Here is a 23,466-nt window from a genome sequence, read left to right as displayed (position 1 = left end):
TCTTTATTTAATCAATTAAACATTTGCATAAATCGCAGCGGATATAAATCAGATTAATCAAAACATGTAACATACTACATGTAAACTGGTTCAACAATCTTTAACAATATAATTAAAAAGGTTCCCTCCCGATGTTACATCTATCAGAGCATGACCCACTAAGGAGACTACACTAGACTCCAAGCATTCGCTTCTACTCAACTCATTTCTCGTTACCTGAAAAATAGTTGTAAGGGTGAGTTCCTCAATCGATATAATAAGCATTATAGAATATAATGTCATGTTAAGTAATTTAACACATTAATCACCCTAATCACAACATAAAATCAGTAACAGCACATCAGCTCAACATCATACTCAACACCAACATAAAACACAAGTATAATCTCAAATCATACTCCATAACAACATAAACACACGTATAATATTGGAATACATCCATTCATATTATACGCCATACATACATTATGCAATGAGACTCCACACATGCGGTACCGACTATTCTTGAACATATAGTTCAAGCTCACCGATCAAATCCAGATACGGCTACTAAGCTCACTAGTCCCACTCATTTGAGATCTAATGACTCACTCACTAATTCCTCACCATGGGAATTAGCTACAGCCCCGAAGGCTATGCTATGCACACTAATCATCTAGCATGCAACATCAACAACAAATTCACAATGATTCACTCACTAATTCCTCACCATGGGAATTAGCTACAGCCCCTCAGGCTATGCTATGCACGCTAATCATCTAGCAATGCAACATCAACAACAATTCACAATGGACATATGCTCACACTCTAAGCCATACAACAGTCCATTCACAAATACAGGCATAATATATACATTCACATCATTATGCATGTAAATCAATTAAACACAGTATTGGCGCACTCTACTAATACCTATACTGCTCAAAACAGCGGGATATAATCCCTATTACATCATACGCCAACATAGGCCAACTCTCAATTATGTACACAACATTAAAAAGCCAATTTTTCCACTCTGCAACAGTGTTAACCGGTTAACGCCCTAGGTTAACCGGTTAACGCAGCACAACACGCTTCCTGTCCCAAAATTTAACAGTGTTAACCGGTTAACGCCCTGGGTTAACCGGTTAACGCAGCACAAACAGCAATATTTCAGCAATCACAACAGTGTTAACCGGTTAACACCCTGAGTTAACCGGTTAACGCAGACAAAACAACAAATTTTCATAATTCAAAACAGTGTTAACCGGTTAACACCCTGGGTTAACCGGTTAACGCAAGACAGAAGCTGTTCCTGCGCTAACTCAAGGCAGAATGCAGAATTCTCCGCATTTTCCGCCATTGGAGGACTTCCGGACCTCCGATTCCAATTCCGTAAAAAGCTACACTTTCGGAATTTACAACTAACCCAAACACAGATTCAATTACAGTCTAGCACAACTTATTCATCAAAATTTCTCAGCATTTCAAAATCCCAATTAGGGTCAAATCACGGTGTATCACTACCCATTACATGCTAACCCATAATACCCATTAAACGACGATAAACCCCCCTTACCTGAGTTAATCCGGCGAATCTCAAGCTCCGAGCTCTTCTCTTCTTCAATCCTCTTCCTCTTGCTCTTTTCCACTTTTCTATCGCTTCTCTGCTTTTTCACGTAAAACTCTTTACCAACAATGAAAACCCTTTTTCTTATTCCAACTTATATATTTTCCAAAATAATAATAATAATCCAATAATATTTCCAATTAATTAATTAAATTAATAAATATTATATTAATTCAAATTAAATAATTAGCCTTATTTTATCGGGGTGTTACAGTTGAATGCTTCAATGTCTTTCAATGGTGGACAAGAATAAACAATGAAGACGAAAGAGAAAGGATGGAAAGTCAGGGTTTTTGCATTAACTGAGAAGTCACACACTCTCAACTCTCTAAAGGTTTTGTTTTTACATGGGGGCATTTGTGTTATATTACACACTAAAATACACATGTGAAAATTAGATAAAATGAGAAAAATAAAAATAACAGTGCCACATTAGCTTTTTTGATGATTTAATCTGACGAAGGTAAAAAAATGAGAGATTATTCATATGTTGGGGGAATCCATCACTTTTTTTTATAGTTTTTTTTTCTTCCGAAAATGACCCATATAACAAAAGGGGAGAATATGTATTAACCTTAATATTATGACATAGAAAAAGAAGAAGTTTTTTTGAATGAAAATAAAAAATATAAATCGTTATTTTTAAAGTAAAAGATGGTATAATAAATTATAAATGTCTGATGACCGATAACGTATAATTTACGGTTGATGACTAATATGAATTTATAAACTATAAACTATAAGCTCAAAATATATTTTGTCAAACAAAGTCTTATAGTCGACAAATTTGTGTATATAAAATAAAATATCTTTTATTAAAAATATATTATTCTTTAAAAACTAAGTTTTATTTCCTTTCTCTCAAACAAAGCAACATAAATACTCCTTCTCATAATGACTTATTTGAGATCGACATGATTCTTAAAAATATAATTAAATATATTAATTTTAATAATATAATTAATATTATTTATCAAAATATCCTTATTTAATATAATGAGTGGAGTAATTAAAAAGAATGAAAGTTAGTAAATAAAAATAAAATAAATTTTATATTAATATTTTAAAATGACATTTATTTTGAGAAAGAGAATTAGACTTACTTTTAATAATTTTCCTCTAAAAAACCCGGCAATTTTCAAGCACAAACAACAGAAATGCCATACCGGTTTAAAGTCCCAACCCCAACCCGGTCCAGACCGCCGGTTTTTTCCATACAAAGATCCTCTTCTTTCCCCTACTCCATTTTCATTTCATTGCTCTTCACTGCAAAACCAACCTCAACTCTCGCCCTCTATTCTTCCTCCAGATCCCAACCTTCGCCATTCACATTTTCCCTTCTCCCCATACACCCCCTCACATCCATCCCCCCACACTAACCCACCCAACTACAACTCCATTACACCAAACTCCTCTCTTCAAACACCACTTTCCCACCCCCGATCTCCCTCACTATAAACCAATGTCCCCTCACTAATCCCCCTCCCAAAATCAATGGATTCCCCACCTTCCCAACAAACGTGGGGAAGGTCACCAACCCTCTCCTCCCACATCAACCGAACCACCTCTTCTCTTTCCTCAACTCCTTCCCCATCTTTCTCCAAAGACGCTATTCAAAGCCTCTCTTCCATCCTCAACAACCCTCTCTCATCAACCACAATCTACCCTCCCGAATTCACCCCAATTTCTTCCACCAAAGCAACCTCCGAAGTCACCCGATCCGATTTCCTCAACTACATAACAACCGTCTCCGATCCCTTCCACCGCTTCGACGACATCCGTAAACACGCCAACAAAGAGATCTCCGTCCCAACCGACGTCGATGGCGCCGGCGAAGCGCTCGTAGCTTGTCTCCGTGAGGTTCCGTCGCTTTACTTTAAAGAAGATTTTCGATTGGAAGAAGGAGCCACGTTTCGCGCTGCGTGTCCGTTCTCGACGTTCTCCGAGAACGCTTTGTTGCAGGAGAAGTTATCGCAGTATCTTGATGTGGTGGAGCTTCATCTTGTTAAGGAGATCTCGCTTCGGTCTTCTTCGTTCTTTGAAGCGCAGGGGCAGTTACAGGATCTTAATGGCAAGATCGTTGAAGGATGTGCGCGGATTCTTGAACTCAAGGATACTGTTCGTCTTATTGATTCCGATTTGGTTGAGTCTGCTAGGCAGATTCAGCAGCTCAATGGCACCAGGACGAATCTGTTGGCGCTTCAGCAGAAACTCAGACTCATATTCTACGTCAATCAAGCACTCTCAGCTCTCAAATTGGTTAGTGTTTGTGGAGTAATTTCAATTCTTATTTTTGGATTTTGAAAGTTTTTGATGCGGTTCATTCCTTGTAGTGAGGTGCGTTTTAAGTTTTAGTGTTGTGAATGTTAGAAATTTTACTGAATAAGGTTATGGAGAATTGTAGAAAGCTGATTGCAGTTAACCTTAGGTGGTTTTATTTCAGTTTTGTTAGCTTGTGAATAGTTTGAGCTTTAAATTTTGAATAACAGCTTTTATTTTTGACTGGTTGTTAGAATGGAAAGGTGCTGTGCTGTAAATGTGGGAACTATACAGAATAGGATTGATGGGTTATCGAAATTTGTGGGGGAAACTACTTGCTTTTACTTACTTTGCATTGTTGGAGTAGTTCTATGAGTTTGTTAATTAATCCATTCATGCAATGAGTTTCCTAGGGAATCAGTTTGGCTTTCACTTGATCAATTGTCACACCTTGTTGATTCATTATTTATCATTTTGGTTGGTTTTCCCATGTTTCCTTAATTATTTTGTTTGTTTTTTATGAATTGTTATTGTTTGACAACTGGAAATCCATTTTAAGTTGATTAATTTTGCTGTGATACAGCTTGTTGCATCTGCAGATTGTGCTGGAGCACTGGATGTAACTGACGATTTGCAACATTTACTGGTATACTTTAATTGTTATATGAAAATCCTGTGAATATTAGGGTCTGTTTACATCTTTTATGAATGCAAGTGTAAATATTAATTGATGAGAGACTGAGGGGGCGAAAGATATATATAAGTGAGGGAGATAGAGAGAGAGAGGAGGGAGAGGAGATAGAGAAGAGAGATGAGAGAGAGAATAGAGATAAGAGAGAGAGAAGTAGAGGGGAGAAAGATGAGAGACGTGAGAGAATATATTTGTAGTAGAAAATAAAAAGGTATTTTTGTAATTTCGGTAGCTTGTACTTGGGACAAAAAGTTGTTATATCGTTTAGTTTGAGCTTTTGTCCAATCCTTTGTCCTTAGTTTTGTCTAGTCCAATAACTAATTTTGAAATCAAACACATTGCAGTTAGAGTTGTGTTGTCCAGTCCTTCATTTGTCAGCAAATAAAACACACCCTTATTCTTAACCACTTCCTGTTGTTTTCTTGATCGTAGCCTTACTTCTGCTCTTTCCTTTTTGTGAGGACTATATATGTTTGACCTATCATGACTAGGAAAAGATGTCTAGACTTGCAATGTTTTTTATTGGTCAAATACATCATTTGGTGTTTTAAGTAGGTTTGTAACAAGTTAGTTCTTTAAGCTTTTTAAGTAACAAGTTCGTCTTTTTAGTCTGTATAAGTGTACATTGTTAATCTTTTAAACAAATTCTGTTACAAAAAGCTGATGTGTTTTTGTTTTTATTTTATATTATGGGGATGGAATAATGTATTTAACCATCCTACATGTACATCAATCAAGCCATATGGACTGGTCTACATGAAGAAGAATGTGTGATAAAGGCCTAGATTAGTTATCAAACTTTGAAAGGATTTATATGTCTCGATCAATGTAGAAAGATTTTCATGATATGTAGACTAGTCATAGGACTTAACGGTTGTACACATAGGATGAGTTAAACACATCATTCCTGACACATAGTGTAGGTAACTAACTTGTTAGTTTTTTAGTAACAAATGTGTTTAAAAGGTTATTGACTTAAATATTTATACACTAGAAGAACTAAATTGTTGCCAAAAGACTTAAGAGATTAACTTGTTAAAACATCTAACTTACCGCAGTATGTATTTGACCTTTTTTTTTTAGTCTGTTTTATCAAATATCAGCCCTGGCAGATATACGTGGCCGTTTTTGGTCTCGCCGTCGGCCGATATTGCAGGTTTTCCCACTGTAATCCACTATAACGGCGCTGCAAAGCGGCCGGTATGGCGAGATTTTGGCTCTCTGCCATGAACCGCCATCCATAATCGACAACGTGGATTTTAGTCAACTTAATAGAATCTGATGGACAACTCAACAAACTAATGTTTTAAATTTTGTTCACTTGAAAAATCATGGGTACAATATAGTTGGTATAGTCTACTTATGATTATATTGTCCCTTCAATTATATTGTATATATTCTGCTGCCCATTGCATTCAAATATTTTTGTACATAATTGGATATTATGTACATATTAATCGGATAATGGAGGATAACTTGTCTATTGTCATTCTTCATACACTTTGAAGCATTGAAATTACAGAGGTTTATGATGGTTTGATCTGCATATTGCTCATGATGGGATTCCTGAAGGACGAGGAGAGAATTATATGCTAATTTTAGTCTTATTTGTTTCCTGTAACTTTGTAGGATGGAGATGAGCTCACTGGCTTGCACTGCTTTCGTCATCTTAGAGATCATGTGACAGGTTTTATAGAATCAATAAACAGGTACACTTTTGGTGCGGTCTTGATCTATCAAGGTGGCATATTCTACTGTTTAGTTTCTCTTAGATTGTGTGTTCCATTAACCTGCATCTAAAAATTCATCTGACAGTGCTTTCTACTGCCTTTCTTGATCTTTGATCAACCTATAATAATTGGAAGATAACAGGGTTGAACAATAATGCATTGTATTGTTTTTGTAGCATTCTCTCAGCAGAGTTTATTCGAGCTTCTTTACACGATGCTGCAGAATCAGATGGGATAATTTTGTCTAAAGCTAAGGCAAGAGCTTCCCTTCCCATGAATGGCAAAGATGATGAAGTAAGATTGTATCTTCAATTACTTTTATCTTCAACACCTCTTTTTGTTTTATCTCTCTTATTTTATATGAATCTTGTGCTGGAAATCTTTCAAATCTTTACCATTATGTTTTAGAGGGGATACAGTCACCGGGGTTTCTTCATGTAAGCTGAAGCTGGCACATTTTAAAATGAACTGTACTGTTAGGTTGTCAAACTCGAGTTGAGAGTGCAGGTAAACTCTTGGAGCTTCCGTTAACTCGTGAGAGTATTCCTAATATAAAAATAATTTTAAAAACCTAAATACAGCATATATAATATATAATATAATCACATTTACCCACCAATAATTCAATATTCAAATTCAAAATAAAGCAAAGTAGCATAAAGATGAAATGCATAACTTAGAAATTCTCGAGAAAGGAAGCTGTGTACTGTAGTATGTTCACAGTCTGTGAAATGTGAATAATGGTAGCCTGTAGCTCTTGAATCATTATACTAAACATTAGACAAGCATTACATGATACACATTAAAATAAGATTCGTTGCTCTTTCAAGCATATGCTAGCAAATCAGATGTGGGCTACTTTCCTTAAATACAAAGAAATTAACCGATTTAAGAAAACCCTAAAAGAGGGAGTTGTGCATATACTCTAACAAATGCATTCTAGCATAAAGACACTTCTATAACTAAATGTTTCAGCAATGAAGGCTGACAATTAGGCCCAGCCACAATTAAGGTAGATTTTCCAACAGTTCATGATATAGTACCATTAACACAATAATTATAATTAACATTCTGATAAGTGATATGGGTCATAGCACTAAAGAAAGAACACAACAACTTACATTTTGAATTATTGATGATATTATTTTATCTTTTTTAATTTATGTTAATTAGGATTTAGTGATTAGAATTAAGTTATGTATTTTAATTTAGGGTTATTCAGCTTCCTTATCTTGATAAGATTAGGATAACACAATTTTGAAGTTCCAATTTTTTTAGCATTGTTAGGATAAACTCTAACCTTTAGGATGTATTAATTGTTATCCAAATTCAATTAGGATTCTTTCTGCTGTTGTAGCTTATTTAAAAGGCATATGGATTAACAAAGTGGTTGGACTCAAGTGGTTAAAGACCATCGATTAAGTTTGAATCAATCGAGATTACCCAAGTTCAATCTCAAGCTGGAACATTTCTTTGTCAAACTTTACTTACCTCACCGAAGAAAACTGGTTTACTAAGGTCGATTTCCCCTGTGAATCAGATGGCCAAGACAAAAAAATGGTATATGGCTTGGAATGAAATTATCAAATTATTATTGAGTTACTTGTAGGAGGGAGCAATCAAGGAAGAGTCTGCCTCTTGCTTTTACCATAGATCAGAAGAAAGATTCTACTGCGTCTAGACTTGTGACCCGATCCCACGTGCAGGTTCATAGGAATCATAGCACATGCCCGCTCCTTAATAAATAAAAGTAGCAACCATAACCTTGTTGAATGGAGATTCAGAGTTAATGGTAAGACTGAGAATAAAATCACAGGACAGAGAATAGAGTTAAAAGAATATTTACTTTATTAGTGAAACTGAAAACTAGTAGACTAGTGATATTTCCAGATTCACAGCACCTTGCTCTGTGCAGTACCGGGTTTTGAATGAAGTTCGAAAACCTCGAGTTTAAAGGAGTGTTTACTTCCAAATGGGTTTTGTTAGGGATTGACTTGTGAACGGGTACACCGTTTTAGCAAAAGTACCAGTACCGGGTACTGGTACTCGTATGGTACGTACCAAGTCAGTACCCTTTTATTTTTTATTTGTTTTATGTTCGGTACACACGTTGGTACACAATTGGTACACGTACCCACAAAAAACGTAGTTTTTTTTTCTTTGGTCCATACATATCAAGGCTATTTTATTGAGTCAAATTTAAGTTTTTAATTTATTTATAAAATGAGAAGTAAAAAACCAATTCTATATAGTTTTACACTTCTGTCTGCCTATGTAACATTCAGATTTCAACCTTTGACTTAATGAGTTATTGACACGTTTCAAATGCTTTTTTTTTTTTACGTTATTGATCTTGACTTTTTTAAAACAAATTACATTTTAATTTTGATGTTTTGTTATCATTTGAACAACATAATTCCTTCATATTATCTTTTTAACAATATAATTATTTTATGTTATTTTTATAATTATATTTAAAAAAAATATAGTGACATACCCGTATCTTAGTTTTTCTAAAAATGGCGTATTCTGTACCCGTACCCGTATCAGATACAGGGTATGTACCCGAACCAATGCAACGTAGCTTGTGAGTCACGTGAAGAATCCGAAGTCTAACTCTTCTCTTTGTGTTTGAATGTAGTTTTGTAGTTGAAATTAGTATCAGTAGCAGGATAAATGAAGGTCTTGATGATTCTTGATGCCTCAAGCACAATGATAAATAATTTCATTGAGCACTTTGGCATTTAATCCAATGCTTGAGAAGCTCAAAGTCTCACAATGTTATGTGCTTGAATTTTGTTCTCTGTGATATTATATTTTCTTCTCTGTGCATTAGTATTTTGATAAGTTTGGAGGATGCAATTTTTGATCTAACCTCTACCTGATCATAACCAGGTAAAGTTAGAAGAAGAAACAACTAATTTCAAAGACAGTCTTCTCCCTACTGTAATTGGCTTGCTTAGAACAGTGAGTATTATTAGCTCCATTTAATCTACTAATATTATTATTTATGTTAGTTCAATTTCTATATCATGTCTTGGAAGTTTGAGTTTCGTCTTTGATTTATGAAAAATCTTTACTAATATTGATTCAACTAGTTATTCCTTTTCTACTTTTGAGGATATGCTGTTCAATTATCCTTCATAATGATTTTTAAATGCTTGACATTTGATAACCAATAAATGAGTAGGATAAGAAAAGAGAAACAGAAAAAACCATCTAGAGATCCTGTACCATAAAAAAACAGCCCCTTCCGCCTTTATGCTTCCAATGTGATTCTCTTGAAATTCCCCGTGTTTCAATCTAATCATCCTATGTGATGCACGGAATCTGAAAACTTTGGAATGGCTGAGGTAGTCTTGACCATGGGTTATTTGTGGAGTTGGAAACAGCACAATTATAGCACATTAATTATGGTTAATAATTTTTCAGCATATTAACCATAGTTTTCCTCAAAGCCCTTTTTGTAGTACATAGTAGTAAACCACATATAGACCCTAGACCCTAAACCCTTTAAAGATGAATAACCATTTAATTTTTCAGTTTATTAACCATAGTTTTCCTCAAAGCCCTTTTTGTAGTACAAAGTAGTAAACCGCGTATAGAATACAATAACACCAAATTTTATCCATCTAGGTGGAGTAAGGGATATAAATGAGTAGGACAACTAGCCCCAACATGACATGCACTATTTCAAAATGATAATTGTACATATGATGGCCATTCACTGGTGCGTCTCTTTTCAGTAGGGAGTTTGTTGACTTGGAATCAAAACTTTTTTGCCCATGGAGTTTAAGTTGTAACTTGTCTATGAAGTATTCCAAGTTCCTCTTCCCCCCTAGCATTCCTAATGTAAGATCTTATGATTTTACATGATTTGTGGGGAGTGACCTGTGAGATACCTGTGAGATTTTATAAAACAGATTAAGAAGGGGATTTATTTATTTATTTTAAACTCACTCCTTGTTCTTCTGGCTTCTAGAAATGCAAGGCTAAGCTCTTTATTGGATGAGTTTTATCTTTGTAGAGGATTATGCTTGTTAAATGATTTTGTACTATTTTTCCCCATAGGATTGGAAATTTGGGTTTCTGGGATTTAGCTTGACTTGGTTTGATGTTTTTCTTCTTTTCAGGCTAAGCTTCCCTCTATTCTGAGGATCTATCGAGATACACTGACTGCTGATATGAAGAGTGCTATTAAAACTGCTGTTGCTGAGTTGCTTCCAGTTCTTGCTATCCGAGGTTCAGAATCAGAGTTCTTTTCTGGAGACAGAGCTGTAGAGGCAGATGGTGAGATTTTCTTTAGCATCACTGCTGATGTTTGGCTATCAGGATATTTATTCTTATGGGAAGGGATTAAATTTTACCGGTTTAGTTGTCACTGTTACACCATTAAAAACTCGACAACGTAATTTTCATGTGGATCCAACCATTGAATAATAATATTTCGTTACATAAATTATATATGTGATGTCTCAAAATGTAAATAAGTTTGTAATCAGATGGTTCTTGTTTTCATATATTTCAAAAGTGCATATGGTGTTATTTTGACATATCTCAATGGCATATTGAATAATTTACATTAACGTGCGATTTGATAAATACAATACTAATTACATTTACCGATAAATATTATTGATTGAATGATGTTAGTGTCCAAGTATTATACAAGTGTAACGTGATCCTATATATATATATATATATATATATATATATATATATATATATATATATATATATATATATATATATATATATATATATATATATATATATATATATATATATATATATATATATATATGCTCTTTTCTACTTTCAACTTTTTATTGTTAAATAATGACTCAGGTGGTGGTGCTTCGCTTGCTAGCAAGTTAAGGAGTCTGTCATCTGATTGCTTTGTCCATCTCTTGAGTGCTATTTTCATGATAGTACAGGTAATTTGTACTTGACCTTTGTTGTGTCCATCTAAACTAAAACTCATGTATATTTTGAAGTGTATTTAGTCTTAATAAAATAGAAGATTTGCACTAATGATTTCTTGACAGTATTGTTGAGATGCATAGATACTGATACACAATATATAAACTCTGCAACTAATGAAAGTTTGAAAATGTCGTCATGCTTTTGAAATGTCCTATGACTTGGTCAGTGAATAACTTTTTTGGAAGTTGGGGTGTTCCTGGGTGAAGTTTTGGTGTGCCCTCCTACATTGATGTTGGAGCTTATTATAGTTCTAGCATGAATTGAGAAAAAGTGGAGAGAAATGCAGAGAAAATCTAATTGAAATGAATTTGACATCATTGATGCATCAGTGAGTGCTTATGTTTATCGATGAGAAAATCACAGTGAAGGCGAATGATTACATAACTGAAAGCAACCATCAGTCCTAACTAACTAACTGACTACCAGATGTATAATAACAGAACAGTAAAATAAGGAGCACATGAATGAATCTCTTATAACAACTTTTTTTGGGGTTTAGAGGTGTTCCTTGGTGATGTTTTGGTTTGCCCTTGGAACTGTCTCTTCTGCTTAGATTTTGGGTATATTTCAAAGAGGAGCAGCAAACATTGTATGGCAATGTTCATCCTCTGGTCCTTTGGTCTTTAGTAAGAGCTAAAAAGCTTTAGCATCTGAGGGAGACTCTTTGATCCTCAATTTGTCTTGGGATAGGGTTGCACTTGTGGCCTCTGGTTGTTCCAAGGTTTCCATGTAGAGATTGGGCTGCTTATTTTACTCTTTAATATCATTTGATTTTGTTGAGAGTCCTGTATGGGACAATATATGACCTCAATATGTAATATGTGTTTATAAGTGGTGACAATCCTCACCTTCGAAGCTGGTTTTCCAATCCACGTTCTAAGATGTTATTAGAGACTATCCTATTGCTGGGCTTCCCCATCGTCCACGCTTCGGCCTCATTGAGGCCCGAGCATGAGAGTGTGCGTTGCAAACTCCGCATTCATTACTGTCTGCCCTAGTGTCTAATTGCGGCAATTGGCTTGACTTCATTGCAACCTCCAATACCTACATTGTGATGAGTTTGAAAGGGTGAATTTAGTCCCTACAAGCCCGGTTGGTTTTGGTTTTGTAAGATGAGTTAGGTCAAACTTTAATTCTAACCAAAAATACTAATCGCGGCTTGTCCTGACGCGGCCACCCTCCGCTACGGAGGAGCGCCGCACGTCCCAGTTGAACACTGCGGCCACTACAAGTGGGAGATTTGGTCAAATTGTTTACAAAAACGTTGAGTTCTGAGTGGCAGCGGTGGAGAAGAATGAAGAGAAACAGACGCAGAAGAAAGAGAAGAAGATGAGATGAAACGGTGGAGAAGAGAAACAGACCATGATGATGAGAAGAAAGAGAAAGATAAATACCAGCGATGAAGATGAGAAGAAAGAGAAAGATAAATATTTAATGAATAAATAAGTAATGAAGGCAAAAGAGGGTTGAAAAGTCAAAAGTAACTTTTCAAAACCAGCTGTATACCACATACTGCTTCAAAAGTAACTTTAAAATGGTTATACATCACTTATAGTTGTTAAAAATATAATAATATGATTTTTTTTGAAAAGAATAAATAGTAACAATAATAGAAATAATAATAATAATTAATCTTCTTAAAAAAAAAAAAGCCTTTTACCCTTGATTATTCATATAGTTATCTCGCTATCCGCCATTCTGCGATCCATTTTTTGGGTTGGCCACTCCGCTCCGCATTAATCTCTGATTTTAACATGGTATCAGAGTCTCGGTTAAGATCTGTTGGATCACCTGCTATCAGGTTTTCGCTATCGGGCCACATACAATTTTTGTCCACGTTAGTGAGAACAATCCTCATCTTGCAATTCATCTTGCAAGTCAATTTTGTAGGGGATGAGTTAGGGGAAACTAATTCTAATAGATATACTTTTTTTCTCTTTATATTATGGAGGATTTCTTGTTCTCCATTTAATTGTACTTTTCCCCCCTCTCTTTTCTGGTTTTAGGAAAATATATTATCTATAACTTGACACAGGCTAAATCAGCTTAGGCATTGAAATAACCTCTTCGTGAAGTGGCGAATACATTTTCCATCAATTTCCTAATAATGCAGAGTAAAGTTGCATAAAATAAATCAAATACTCAACTATTTAAAAGTATGTTGTAACACATATGAGTGACGGTTTGCGATTCCATTTCATTCTTAACTTTTTGTTTACTAAACAGTCGGTGAATACATGCATGTCATTGAAATAACCTCTTCGTGAAGTGGTGAATAAATGCATGGACAGAGGCATTTTTTCCATCATTTTCCTAATTGTGCAGAGTAAAGTTGCATAAAGTAAATCAAATACTCAACTATTTAAAAGTATGTTGTAACCCATATGAGTGATGGTTTGCAATTCCATTTCACTCTTAACTTTTTATTTACTTAACAATCGGAAACTCCCAGAAAAAGTGGATCTTGGACACTCAAAGTTGTGGATATGAGTGTGTAATGCAAGGAAGAAGATTTCCAGATATGGGAAAGCATTAAAAGAGAAATCTTTGACTGAATGGTCCTCGCATAATATTCATAATAAAGGAACATTAATCAGTAAACAACCTTTATTGAATGCAAATACCTAAAGGTAGCATTTCCATGTTGAAGACAATTCCATTGGAGATTAGAAGCGTTGATTGCTGTGAGCGCGCGCGCACACACACACATATTTGTATATATGCTAACATTTGCCCTTTATCATAAGCTCCTTTTGCGACTTTCATGTATATTAAGAAAAGTGGGTAGTGTATTTAATGTATTTATTGTGTATAGATGTTCCTAAAATACTCTTTTGTATATAGACATATTCAACTGACACCTCATCTCCCAAAATACTAGTATTAATTATGACTTCATTTGAGAAAAAATAATAAATGTATATCTAGTAATTTTAAATGAGGTTTTTACTTAGGGACACATTTTTGCTTTCTTTCAAAAGGGAGCTTATATTTTGGGACATCCATGTTGGATGCATATGATGTGTATGCCTCACCTCGTGGGGGCGTGCTGTGATATTGTAAAATAATATAAGTATGAGTTTAGATAGTATCCCAATTGTATTTCCGGGATTCTTTCCTAATTGTCCCTTTTTGGTTGATTCTATTCCTTAATCTTCAGGGATTGATCAGGTTAGCTTCACATATATATTGTACATTCTTCTATCCCTGATACATGAAATTATTTATACATGAAAATACAATATATTTTTGATCTGAAGTCCAATCATTTTGTTGTATGCTATCTTTAAAGTGGTCGTTATGTTAATGTAAAAGTGTTTATTTTTTTTCTTTATAAATCGTGAGTTATATCAACAAATATCACTTGTGTACATGAATGGAAATGCTCACTGATTTAGAAATTCTTGTATTTTTTTCTTGACAATCTTGTGGTGTTTCCTTAACTTTTATTATACTAAACCTGTTAAACCTGATGACATTTTATTCATGACATGACATGATTTGCATCTACATGTGAGTTTTGCAATCACATGCATGGTTGTCAAAATCTCGATCTTAAAATCCTACGATTTTACAATCTCACTCACCCCAACGACCCAGATCTAAGTAGAATTGTGTGTTGTAGCCAAATTGTGAAAAAATTATGAGACAATTGATTATGTGCGATCATGGCCATTTCAAGCCATGATCAACTGTTTTCCGGCCACCACCATTACATGCCGAGAATGATGACAAATGACCTATGAGCAACATTTACGATTTGGCGGCTTCCATTTTCCCACTAATACACTAGCCTACCAAAATATCATGTGAAAATACTTAGAATATATAGTAAATTTTTTTGTTTTAGTAGTATATGATCTTATGTTTTACAATGTTGCTTCCCTTTCTCGATCTTACAAAAATGATTGAGTAGGATCTTCCGATCTTAGTTACGATCTTACTTTTTCTGATCTTTGTTTTTAATAGCATTAGTTTGTATTGTATGTTGTATACTCTTTACTGCGTAATTTGTCTCTCTTGTACATCACACCTCATTATCAATGGCTATAACCCAATAAAAGAATAATTGACTATTGTGCCAACTTATTTTGTTAAAATTACGTGTTTTATCTTCTTAGGCAGACTCAATGTGTTGGCTGTATCTCATGTACAAGCATACATATTGTGTATGGTTACATCCATGCTACTGAAATTTAGCTTTCCAGTGTTTGCACTTTATCAGCTGTTTTAAGAGAGATGTAATAAGATTTTTTTCTTTTTAGTGATTGCAGGCACATTTAGTACAGGCTGCTGAAGTGAAAAAAGCCATTGAATGGATTTTGAGCAACTGTGATGGTCATTATGCATCTGATTCAGTTGCCGCAGCAATTGCTCATGGTGCTGCAGCTGCAGAAATATCCCAAGAAAGTGAGGTTCAAGGTACTACATTTTTTCCGTATTCACCGCAAAGAAATGTTGCCAAGGGTCCCTCTTTTCAGGGAAAAGCAATTGATGCTGTGAGCTCCTCAAACATGTCAAAAAATTTCAGGTTAAATATAGCCTCTTTTGTTCTAATACACGTGTAATGTTAAGTTTTTCTGGATTCTTTTTAGTGTTTAGATTGAAAAAAGCGTGTATTTATATGTAAAAAGCCAATTAACTCAAAAGTTCAATCTAATAGGTGAGGGCACACTAAAGGTTTTATACTAAAAACATTATAGAATTCTAACATTTAAAAAACTGGGCTACAAAAAAACAAAAATGGGAGAAAAATGTGAGGAAAATTAATAGAAAAACTGAGATGGAATATTACTAAAGGCCACTACTTTCTGTTCCCTTAAGACTTGAGTGGTTTGCCCCATGACTTAAGCTATAGTAATTCCATAGCTGGGTGTCAAATTTATTTGGTACATTTTCTTGTTGCCGACATTATTTTTGCAAACATAATAACATCCATAACCTTAACAATGTTTAATCAGTATGCCTGGTGATGCTCCTCTCAAATGTTTTATCTTATCTTCATATTCAGCCCTTCACTTGTCATTTTTCTGTTTTAGAATCTGCTAGGATTCAAGTACTGCATTTCCTTTTACTGATTACTGATAACTAATTGCTCTTATGTGATCTCCTCTCAAAATGTTTAAATTGGGGGTTAAGAACATGAATTGGGGTCCCGTAGCTGCTTGTAAAATTGGTATATGGATTATATAAAATTAATTATACTTAGATCTAGTATGCTTTCTGCCATTACTTTTGTGTTTTAGTTGCTGCCCAATTTGTTTGATGTTCTCAAAGAATCTGGTCCTAAACAGAGCTGATGTATTGCGAGAAAACGCAGAAGCTGTCTTTGCAGCATGTGATGCTGCTCATGGAAGATGGGCAAAGCTTCTGGGGGTCCGTGCTGTTCTCCATCCTAGATTGAAACTGCAGGAGTTTCTAACTATTTACAACATCACCCATGAGTTCATTACAGCTACTGAAAAAGTACATATTTTCATTTTGGTGTAAAGTTTAGATCTCAAATTATGTGGTTTTTGTTTCTGATTTAACTCCTACATTCAAACTAACAGATTGGCGGGAGATTGGGATACAGCATCCGTGGGACACTGCAGTCGCAGGCCAAGGCTTTTATTGATTTTCAGCATGATTCTCGGGTTAGTTGAAATTTTTTTCTTTTGCCATGGTATATAATATTTCCTCAAAAAGTGTTCATCTCTATTAATAGCTGTTGCTTTGCATTTAGATGTCAAAAATTAAGGCAGTGCTTGACCAAGAGACTTGGGTGGAGATAGACGTTCCTGATGAATTTCAATCCATTATCAATATGCTTTTTTCATCGGATGCATTGTCTTCAGAGAACCTTAATGGTGTTGAAGAGGATAATTCAGTCGGTTACCATGACATGCCGACTAACAATGATGCTCGGCCAATGGCAGACACTGGACTGTCAAGTGCTGAACAGCATGTTGAGCAGGCTGATTCCACGGAAGAATCTAAGAAACCACATAAAGGTCATAGCAAACTGGTAGGGAGTATCAGCACTGAGAAAGATCATAAAAAATCTGCATCTCAGGCTCTTTTCTACAAAGGTGTTGGTTATCACATGGTAAACTGGTTAGTTACCTGGGCTGAATTTTGTTCTCTTTTCCCACTCTAATTATTGTTGCTTCTATTCTTTTTGTATTATATTTACTCGTCTCTCTTTCTCTCTGTGAATAAGCTTGTGTAGGCATTCTTAATTTTTTAATATTATTATTATTGTTGTTGTTATTATTATTATTATTTACAATATATTACTGATTCATGTCAACCTTAATTTGGTTGGAGTTGGGTTCACTTATATTTGATGGTTTTGTCTGATACTCTCAATTTTAGCCCTCATCTGTGAATACAATTTAAAGTACTTTGATTTCTTCTGTTTTGCTTCCAGTGGCTTGATATTGCTGAAGATGTTGTCAGAATACATTGATATGAACAACCTTTTGCCAACATTATCTTCAGAAGTTGTTCACCGGGTGGCAGAAATCTTGAAGTTTTTCAACACAAGAACATGCCAACTTGTGCTAGGGGCTGGTGCAATGCAGGTACTACTAGTATCGTTTTCTGAACTTTTGGATCCTTTTAGAATTAGAAACTATATTTATAAATAATATGCTTATATTTAGAGCAATGTCTAGGTGGTCTGCAAAAGAAATTAAGTATTCCCCTGTCTCTTTTTGTTGGACCATTATCCACCTCGCCACTCATTCTCATTTCAATACAATTAAGTTTTTCTCAATTCAATATTTCTCTTGTTACCTTCACAGCCCAACACTCAATACCATAGAGCAATGTTGGTCTTATAGGCTCGTAAATACAATTATATGACTCAATAAGCTCATTAATACATATCAATATTGAGATTAGAGAAAAAGAGAAGGCAAAAATGAGAGAACCTGCCTGTTTTACACAACGGGGCTATATTTATATATACTATCTAATAAAATAAATAAAATAAATACAAATACTATGATACCCTATCTACTTTATTTACATGATACTAGTATAAAGTATAAACCATTTACATCATCCCACCCACTCTTCCAACTAGAGCATATAAATCATACTCACCAAGCTTCTTATTTATTTGAGGAGTCCTCAAACACTCTTCATTATTTGAGCCCCCAAGGCAGTTTTGCTTAACTATCTTGATCTCATTTCAATTAACTTAGTGCTTTGTCATTCTTTTGGTTTCTAATTTTTTGTAAGTTGTGTTTAGGTGTCTGGTTTGAAGTCCATCACCTCTAAACACCTGGCGCTGGCAAGTCAAGTCATTAGTTTTATACATGCTATTATTCCTGGTACAAATACGCACACCTATATTTAGTTTTTTGAATGTGTTGGTATCACAAGAGTTTATGATCTTGCTATTCATGTTTTAATTAAATCATAACTTTGTTCTTCATTTCTGGTGTAAGAAATTCGGCAGATTCTTTTTCTGAAAGTACCAGAGACTAGAAAATCGCTACTGCTTTCAGAGATTGATCGAGTCGCGCAGGTACCTACATAATTCCTATTTCACCTTCCTCCATCTGATAGGGTAGACTCATGTGGACATTGTTTGATTTTAATTGCATTTTTCAAATTTCTTTGCGGGAAGTATTATTGTTTCTTTCTTTTCCTGCTTATAGGTGATGAAAATTTATGAATTACAATTCCTCATATAAGGTGAAAATTTACGAGTATATTAAGTGGAAATACATTTAACTTTTAATCGCCCTTGCAATGGTTCCTCCAATACCTCTGCTTTTCCTTTGGGTGGAAAAATAAATAAAGAAGGGGCAATTTTTATAGATAGTATTTGAGCTTGTAAAGTCTAAAGTGAAAGAAAATGGCCAAATGTGATGGAAAATGAAAGTGAACAGAGATATAAAATAGAGAGAAGTCTGTGTGAAGCTTACAATTAAATGCAATGACCTGTATTCTGCATAGTATAGGTCACACAAGAAATTATATCTTTTAACAGCTTGTGTGCATTAAAGCTGAGGGTCAATAGTTCAGATTTTGCAGCCTTTGTTCAAATAATGGTTTTAACAAAATGTATGGTAACAGGAACGAGGACAGGCAAGGAACTCCAGATGTTTTACTCTTGTATATCCACTAGATCATTTTGTTCTCAGAAGCTTGTTTTCTTTATTGGGTTTCATCATGTTCAAATTCAAACTCATTGTTCTCGTCATCAATGAAATTCAACACACTTTATAAAGGCTTTGGATTGTTTTTGCATTTTTGAACTAGTTGAATAGTTTAGAATGATCAACTTGCCTTACACAAACGGGATGTACAAGTGTATATACAAGGGAGAAACTCTCAATATATTTCAGTAATATTAAATGGATAGAATATCGTAATTATGACTATAATCAACCCCAACTGTCATTTTTTCTTATTTTGATTTTTCCTTAAATTTCTATACTTCCTTTACTCCTTTTTTAATATATAAAAAAAGTGTTTCATTTTGTTTGCAAGAAAACTTCAAAATATTATTAGAATGCCTGCTTTTGTAACATTTAGTACCTTCATATCTTCTCATTCCAGGATTATAAAGTCCATAGAGATGAAATACATACTAAATTGGTTCAGATAATGCGAGAAAGACTATTAGTCCACTTGCGTGGGTTGCCCCAAATTGTTGAGAGTTGGAATAGACCTGAGGATGCTGATCCCCAGCCTAGTCAATTCGCTCGGTCCCTTACAAAGGTAAATAATTTCGCTGATAAGCAGAGATGATTGTTATGCTTGGAGTTTATGTCTACATTTTTTACTTGCACACTGTTTGATATCGTTACATACTTCATCATGATATGCTTTTTTGTTAATACTCATTCCTGAAGTTTTTCCATATTTTATAGTTCATGTCAGTTAGTTTTCATTTGTAACTCTTTTCCATGTTAGTTACTGATTATTAATATCTACTTTCATATGTGCATTAAGTTATAAATTAGTTCCCGGTCAAATTATTTGGTTATATCACAGGCCCTGCTATCAAAACTATCTTCTGTCAGAGTTTTTGATGATTATGAAAGCTTCACTTTTTAAAGGACATCTTATTTTTATCACTTAAATATAAAAGTTCAGCTCTCCTAAAAATGCTTAAACTATTAGGTGATGATCATAATACCCCAATATTGGTTGGTTAAATATGTTAGACAATTGGTTAACTGCAAGTGCCAAGTGATTAAATCAGTTTGACAATATTAAAATGGTATCTGTGAGGAGTCTGTTAAATTTGTGTCTGAATATTGTGAAGACTGTAACTCAATAACTATACTTCTTTTTTGCCTCAATATTGTGTGTCTAAGTTGTATATGATTTATGTAGAAATCATTCCGAGTCGAGTTTGCTGAACTTCGAGAAATAAATAAAGACAAATATGGAATATATAACTAACTTGATGTGCTTCTAGATTTGATGTTGATATATTTGATGGGATGGGTGCTTTGAAGTTGATTAAATTTGAGTTCCGCTCTCATGCCAAATCTGTCACCAAAGAAATCTCATATCGGAATCTATTTATTTTGTTAATTTGATTCTAGGAAGTTGGATACCTCCAGCGTGTTCTATCTCGAACCTTGAATGAAGATGATGTTCAGGCAATTTTCAGGTAAGAACCTCAGAAATCCCCTTGTTTCCTTTATTTTGATATTTTGATTAAAAAATGTGATATCAAGATTTCCAAAGTATATGGTACCCATTATTTATAATGTTGGGATATTTATTGAAACAGTGGGTATTTTATTGCTTTCTTCAGGGTGACCGACTGCTGCTAGGTCTTAGGTGTGATTAATTGATGAAGAAACATGGTTGTTTTGAAATAGTTGAGCATAGTATTTTTTAAAAGTTTGGCATCTAGATATGAATCTTATATTGCAGACTGCAAATTGATGTATTTAACTATCATATAACATCCCAATCATCTTTTGGACTGGTATTAGTTCTGCCATTGATCGTCCTGCTAAATTTCCTGGATTTGTATTCTTGTATTGTATATGATGAATTCTGAAGTAATTTTTTTTCTTCGTGTTTTTCCATTTAAAAGGAAAGTAATTAGGGCTGCTGCCTTCTCGGCTTACAAAGAAAATTGATTCTATAATGTTAACATCTAACGTCTTATGAATTCCTACAGTTGACTCCTTGAATTTTCTGTTTTTCAGGCAAGTGGTCGTTATCTTTCATTCACAAATTTCAGAAGCATTTTCAAGATTTGATATAAGCACTCCACAAGCACAGAATAGGTATTTATTTTTCCAAGTTATATTATTTGGACCTAAATTTTTTAAACTATTAAGAAAGCAATTCATTTCTAAAAATTCTTCCATCTTGCTAGGTTATATCGGGACATCAAACATATTCTCCAATGCATACGGTCATTGCCATCGGGTGATTTAAGTAAATCTGATACCCCTAACTGGGGTCAGCTGGATGAATTCTTGGTGCAAAGATTTGGGAATGATGCTGTTCAGTAAACTGTATTGTAAAGTAACAACTCATTGCTTATGTGGGAAGGCTAACCTACTTTAGAGGATGTGGGGGTGATTTAAACCTTCTTCACTCTGCATTTTTTTGTAACACTAAGTTGAGGTAATATTTTCGCTAATAAATTTTGATTACTTATATGACTTTATGCGTATGAATCATTGTTATCTTTCTGATAATTACAAATTTGAATATAGAGCTAGTGCCATGTTGGATTCGGAGTTGTTTCACTTTTAGATGAAATAGTCCAGCTTTAGTGCTATGAAACTATAATCTTTCTTGTAACCATATTATGCCTGACTTTTATTTAGGGTGTGTTTGGTTGGAGGAGGGGAATGGAGGGGAAGGAAGGGATTATTTTAAATTGAAGTTGTTTGGTTCAATTATTAATAGGGGAGGGGAGGGGAGCAATATCCCTCCAAAAGCCACTTTTAGCTCCCCCTCTAAAATATGGGGGATTTGGAGGGAGAGCATATTTCTTTTCCATTTGGACTTAAATGTCCATATCATTCCCTCGTCGAGTCAAACACAATTTTTTTATAATCCCTCTCATCCCCTTCCCTCCATTCCGTTGAACCAGTTCTTTGCAGAAAATTACTAGGCAAAGATTGTTTAACGATAACACATCAAAATAAAAAAAATAAATTCAGGGGAAATGCACACCAGAAACAACTTTATATTTTCTTGCAGGTTTGTTTGGTTGACAATTAACTGTGTTAATTTCATTTGTATTTGGTTGACTGGCTGATATATTGGGCTAAGGGTTTATACTGGAAAATGATAAATAAAACAATGTTATTCGTTCAAGGCAATACAGTATCTGGGTGGAAGATTTCTGTTTGCTTTTGTTTGTTGCATGGATAATAAGAGTCTGACAGAAAAACTTGAACTTATTTTTGTTTTCTGAAGCATATTTCTGGAAACAATTTCAATCCAATTGGTTAATTATATATATTAGCAGCCTTTCTATTTTCTAATACTGAGTTTGAATTCTATTATTTTTCAGGTCTTTGTTTGGTCTATGGTAGATATACAAGGTAATGTAATCATTTATGGGCATTTTGTAGCTGTGATTGGTCATTTTGCAGAAGTTTTGTAGCGGTCACTGTTGATATTCAATTCTTGGTTGCTGTCTCATAATTGTAATGTTTAGCTGAAAATAGATATGAATTAGTAGATGAGTGGATTTTTTTCCTCTTATTCTCCTCTCCATTACAGCCATGAATATTATTAATGCATCAATATGTACATGATTCGAGATATCTAGTAAGATTATAAACTATATGCTCTTAGAAGGTATACTTCGGTTCCCTTAATAAAGAAATCTCCTTGGTATTCCTTGAGTAACGAAACCCTTTCAATGGAAGAATCCCTATTGTATATATGTACATTTTGTAAAGGGGTGACAACCCGTGAAAGTGACAAAAAGATATGACATTTGCCCTAACTAAAAAACAACTTAATGGTGCAAGGAGTGTTGAAAAGAGTGCATTCTTACAATCATAGATAAAAGTTGGATTCTTTGAGAAGTATATGCATTTTTAAGTGTTAGATTCTTATTTCTTGATTGAATAAAAAGTGTTGTTTAAATTTATGCTGTTTCCACATTCTGGTCACGTTCTTTCCTTAAGGTATAAGGCATATAGTTTAATCAAATTTGTAAAAAACTCGGGTAGAGTTTGCTTAGATTTTTG

The 23,466-nt window shown here is 34.3% G+C and overlaps 1 protein-coding gene across 2 annotated transcripts; it reads left to right on the top strand.

The window, feature by feature from the left end:
- The first annotated feature begins 2,853 nt into the window (after positions 1-2,853).
- On the top strand, positions 2,854-23,071 carry LOC127074953 (vacuolar protein sorting-associated protein 54, chloroplastic). Of its 2 annotated transcripts, XM_051016404.1 has the most exons (19): positions 2,855-3,868; positions 4,452-4,514; positions 6,189-6,268; positions 6,466-6,583; positions 9,185-9,256; positions 10,423-10,579; positions 11,138-11,226; positions 15,550-15,806; positions 16,570-16,741; positions 16,828-16,911; positions 17,001-17,371; positions 17,688-17,841; positions 18,516-18,597; positions 18,715-18,794; positions 19,835-19,996; positions 20,833-20,900; positions 21,451-21,531; positions 21,624-21,877; positions 22,779-23,071. In XM_051016404.1, the coding sequence occupies exons 1-18, from the start codon at positions 3,104-3,106 to the stop codon at positions 21,760-21,762; spliced, it is 2,994 nt and encodes a 997-aa protein (XP_050872361.1). In that variant the 5' UTR covers positions 2,855-3,103; the 3' UTR covers positions 21,763-21,877; positions 22,779-23,071. The 2 variants fall into 2 exon arrangements, with proteins under 2 accessions (XP_050872438.1, XP_050872361.1); XM_051016481.1 differs by lacking the exons at positions 20,833-20,900; positions 21,451-21,531; positions 21,624-21,877; positions 22,779-23,071 and having other exon boundaries at positions 2,854-3,868; positions 18,726-18,794.
- The last annotated feature ends 395 nt before the right edge of the window (positions 23,072-23,466 follow it).

This window comes from Lathyrus oleraceus, chromosome 1 (assembly GCF_024323335.1).
Source record: "Lathyrus oleraceus cultivar Zhongwan6 chromosome 1, CAAS_Psat_ZW6_1.0, whole genome shotgun sequence".
In the NCBI taxonomy this organism is placed as follows: Eukaryota; Viridiplantae; Streptophyta; class Magnoliopsida; order Fabales; family Fabaceae; genus Lathyrus; species Lathyrus oleraceus.
The sequence above is the reverse complement of the archived record's forward strand: the minus strand, read 5'-3'. Positions and strand labels throughout refer to the sequence as shown.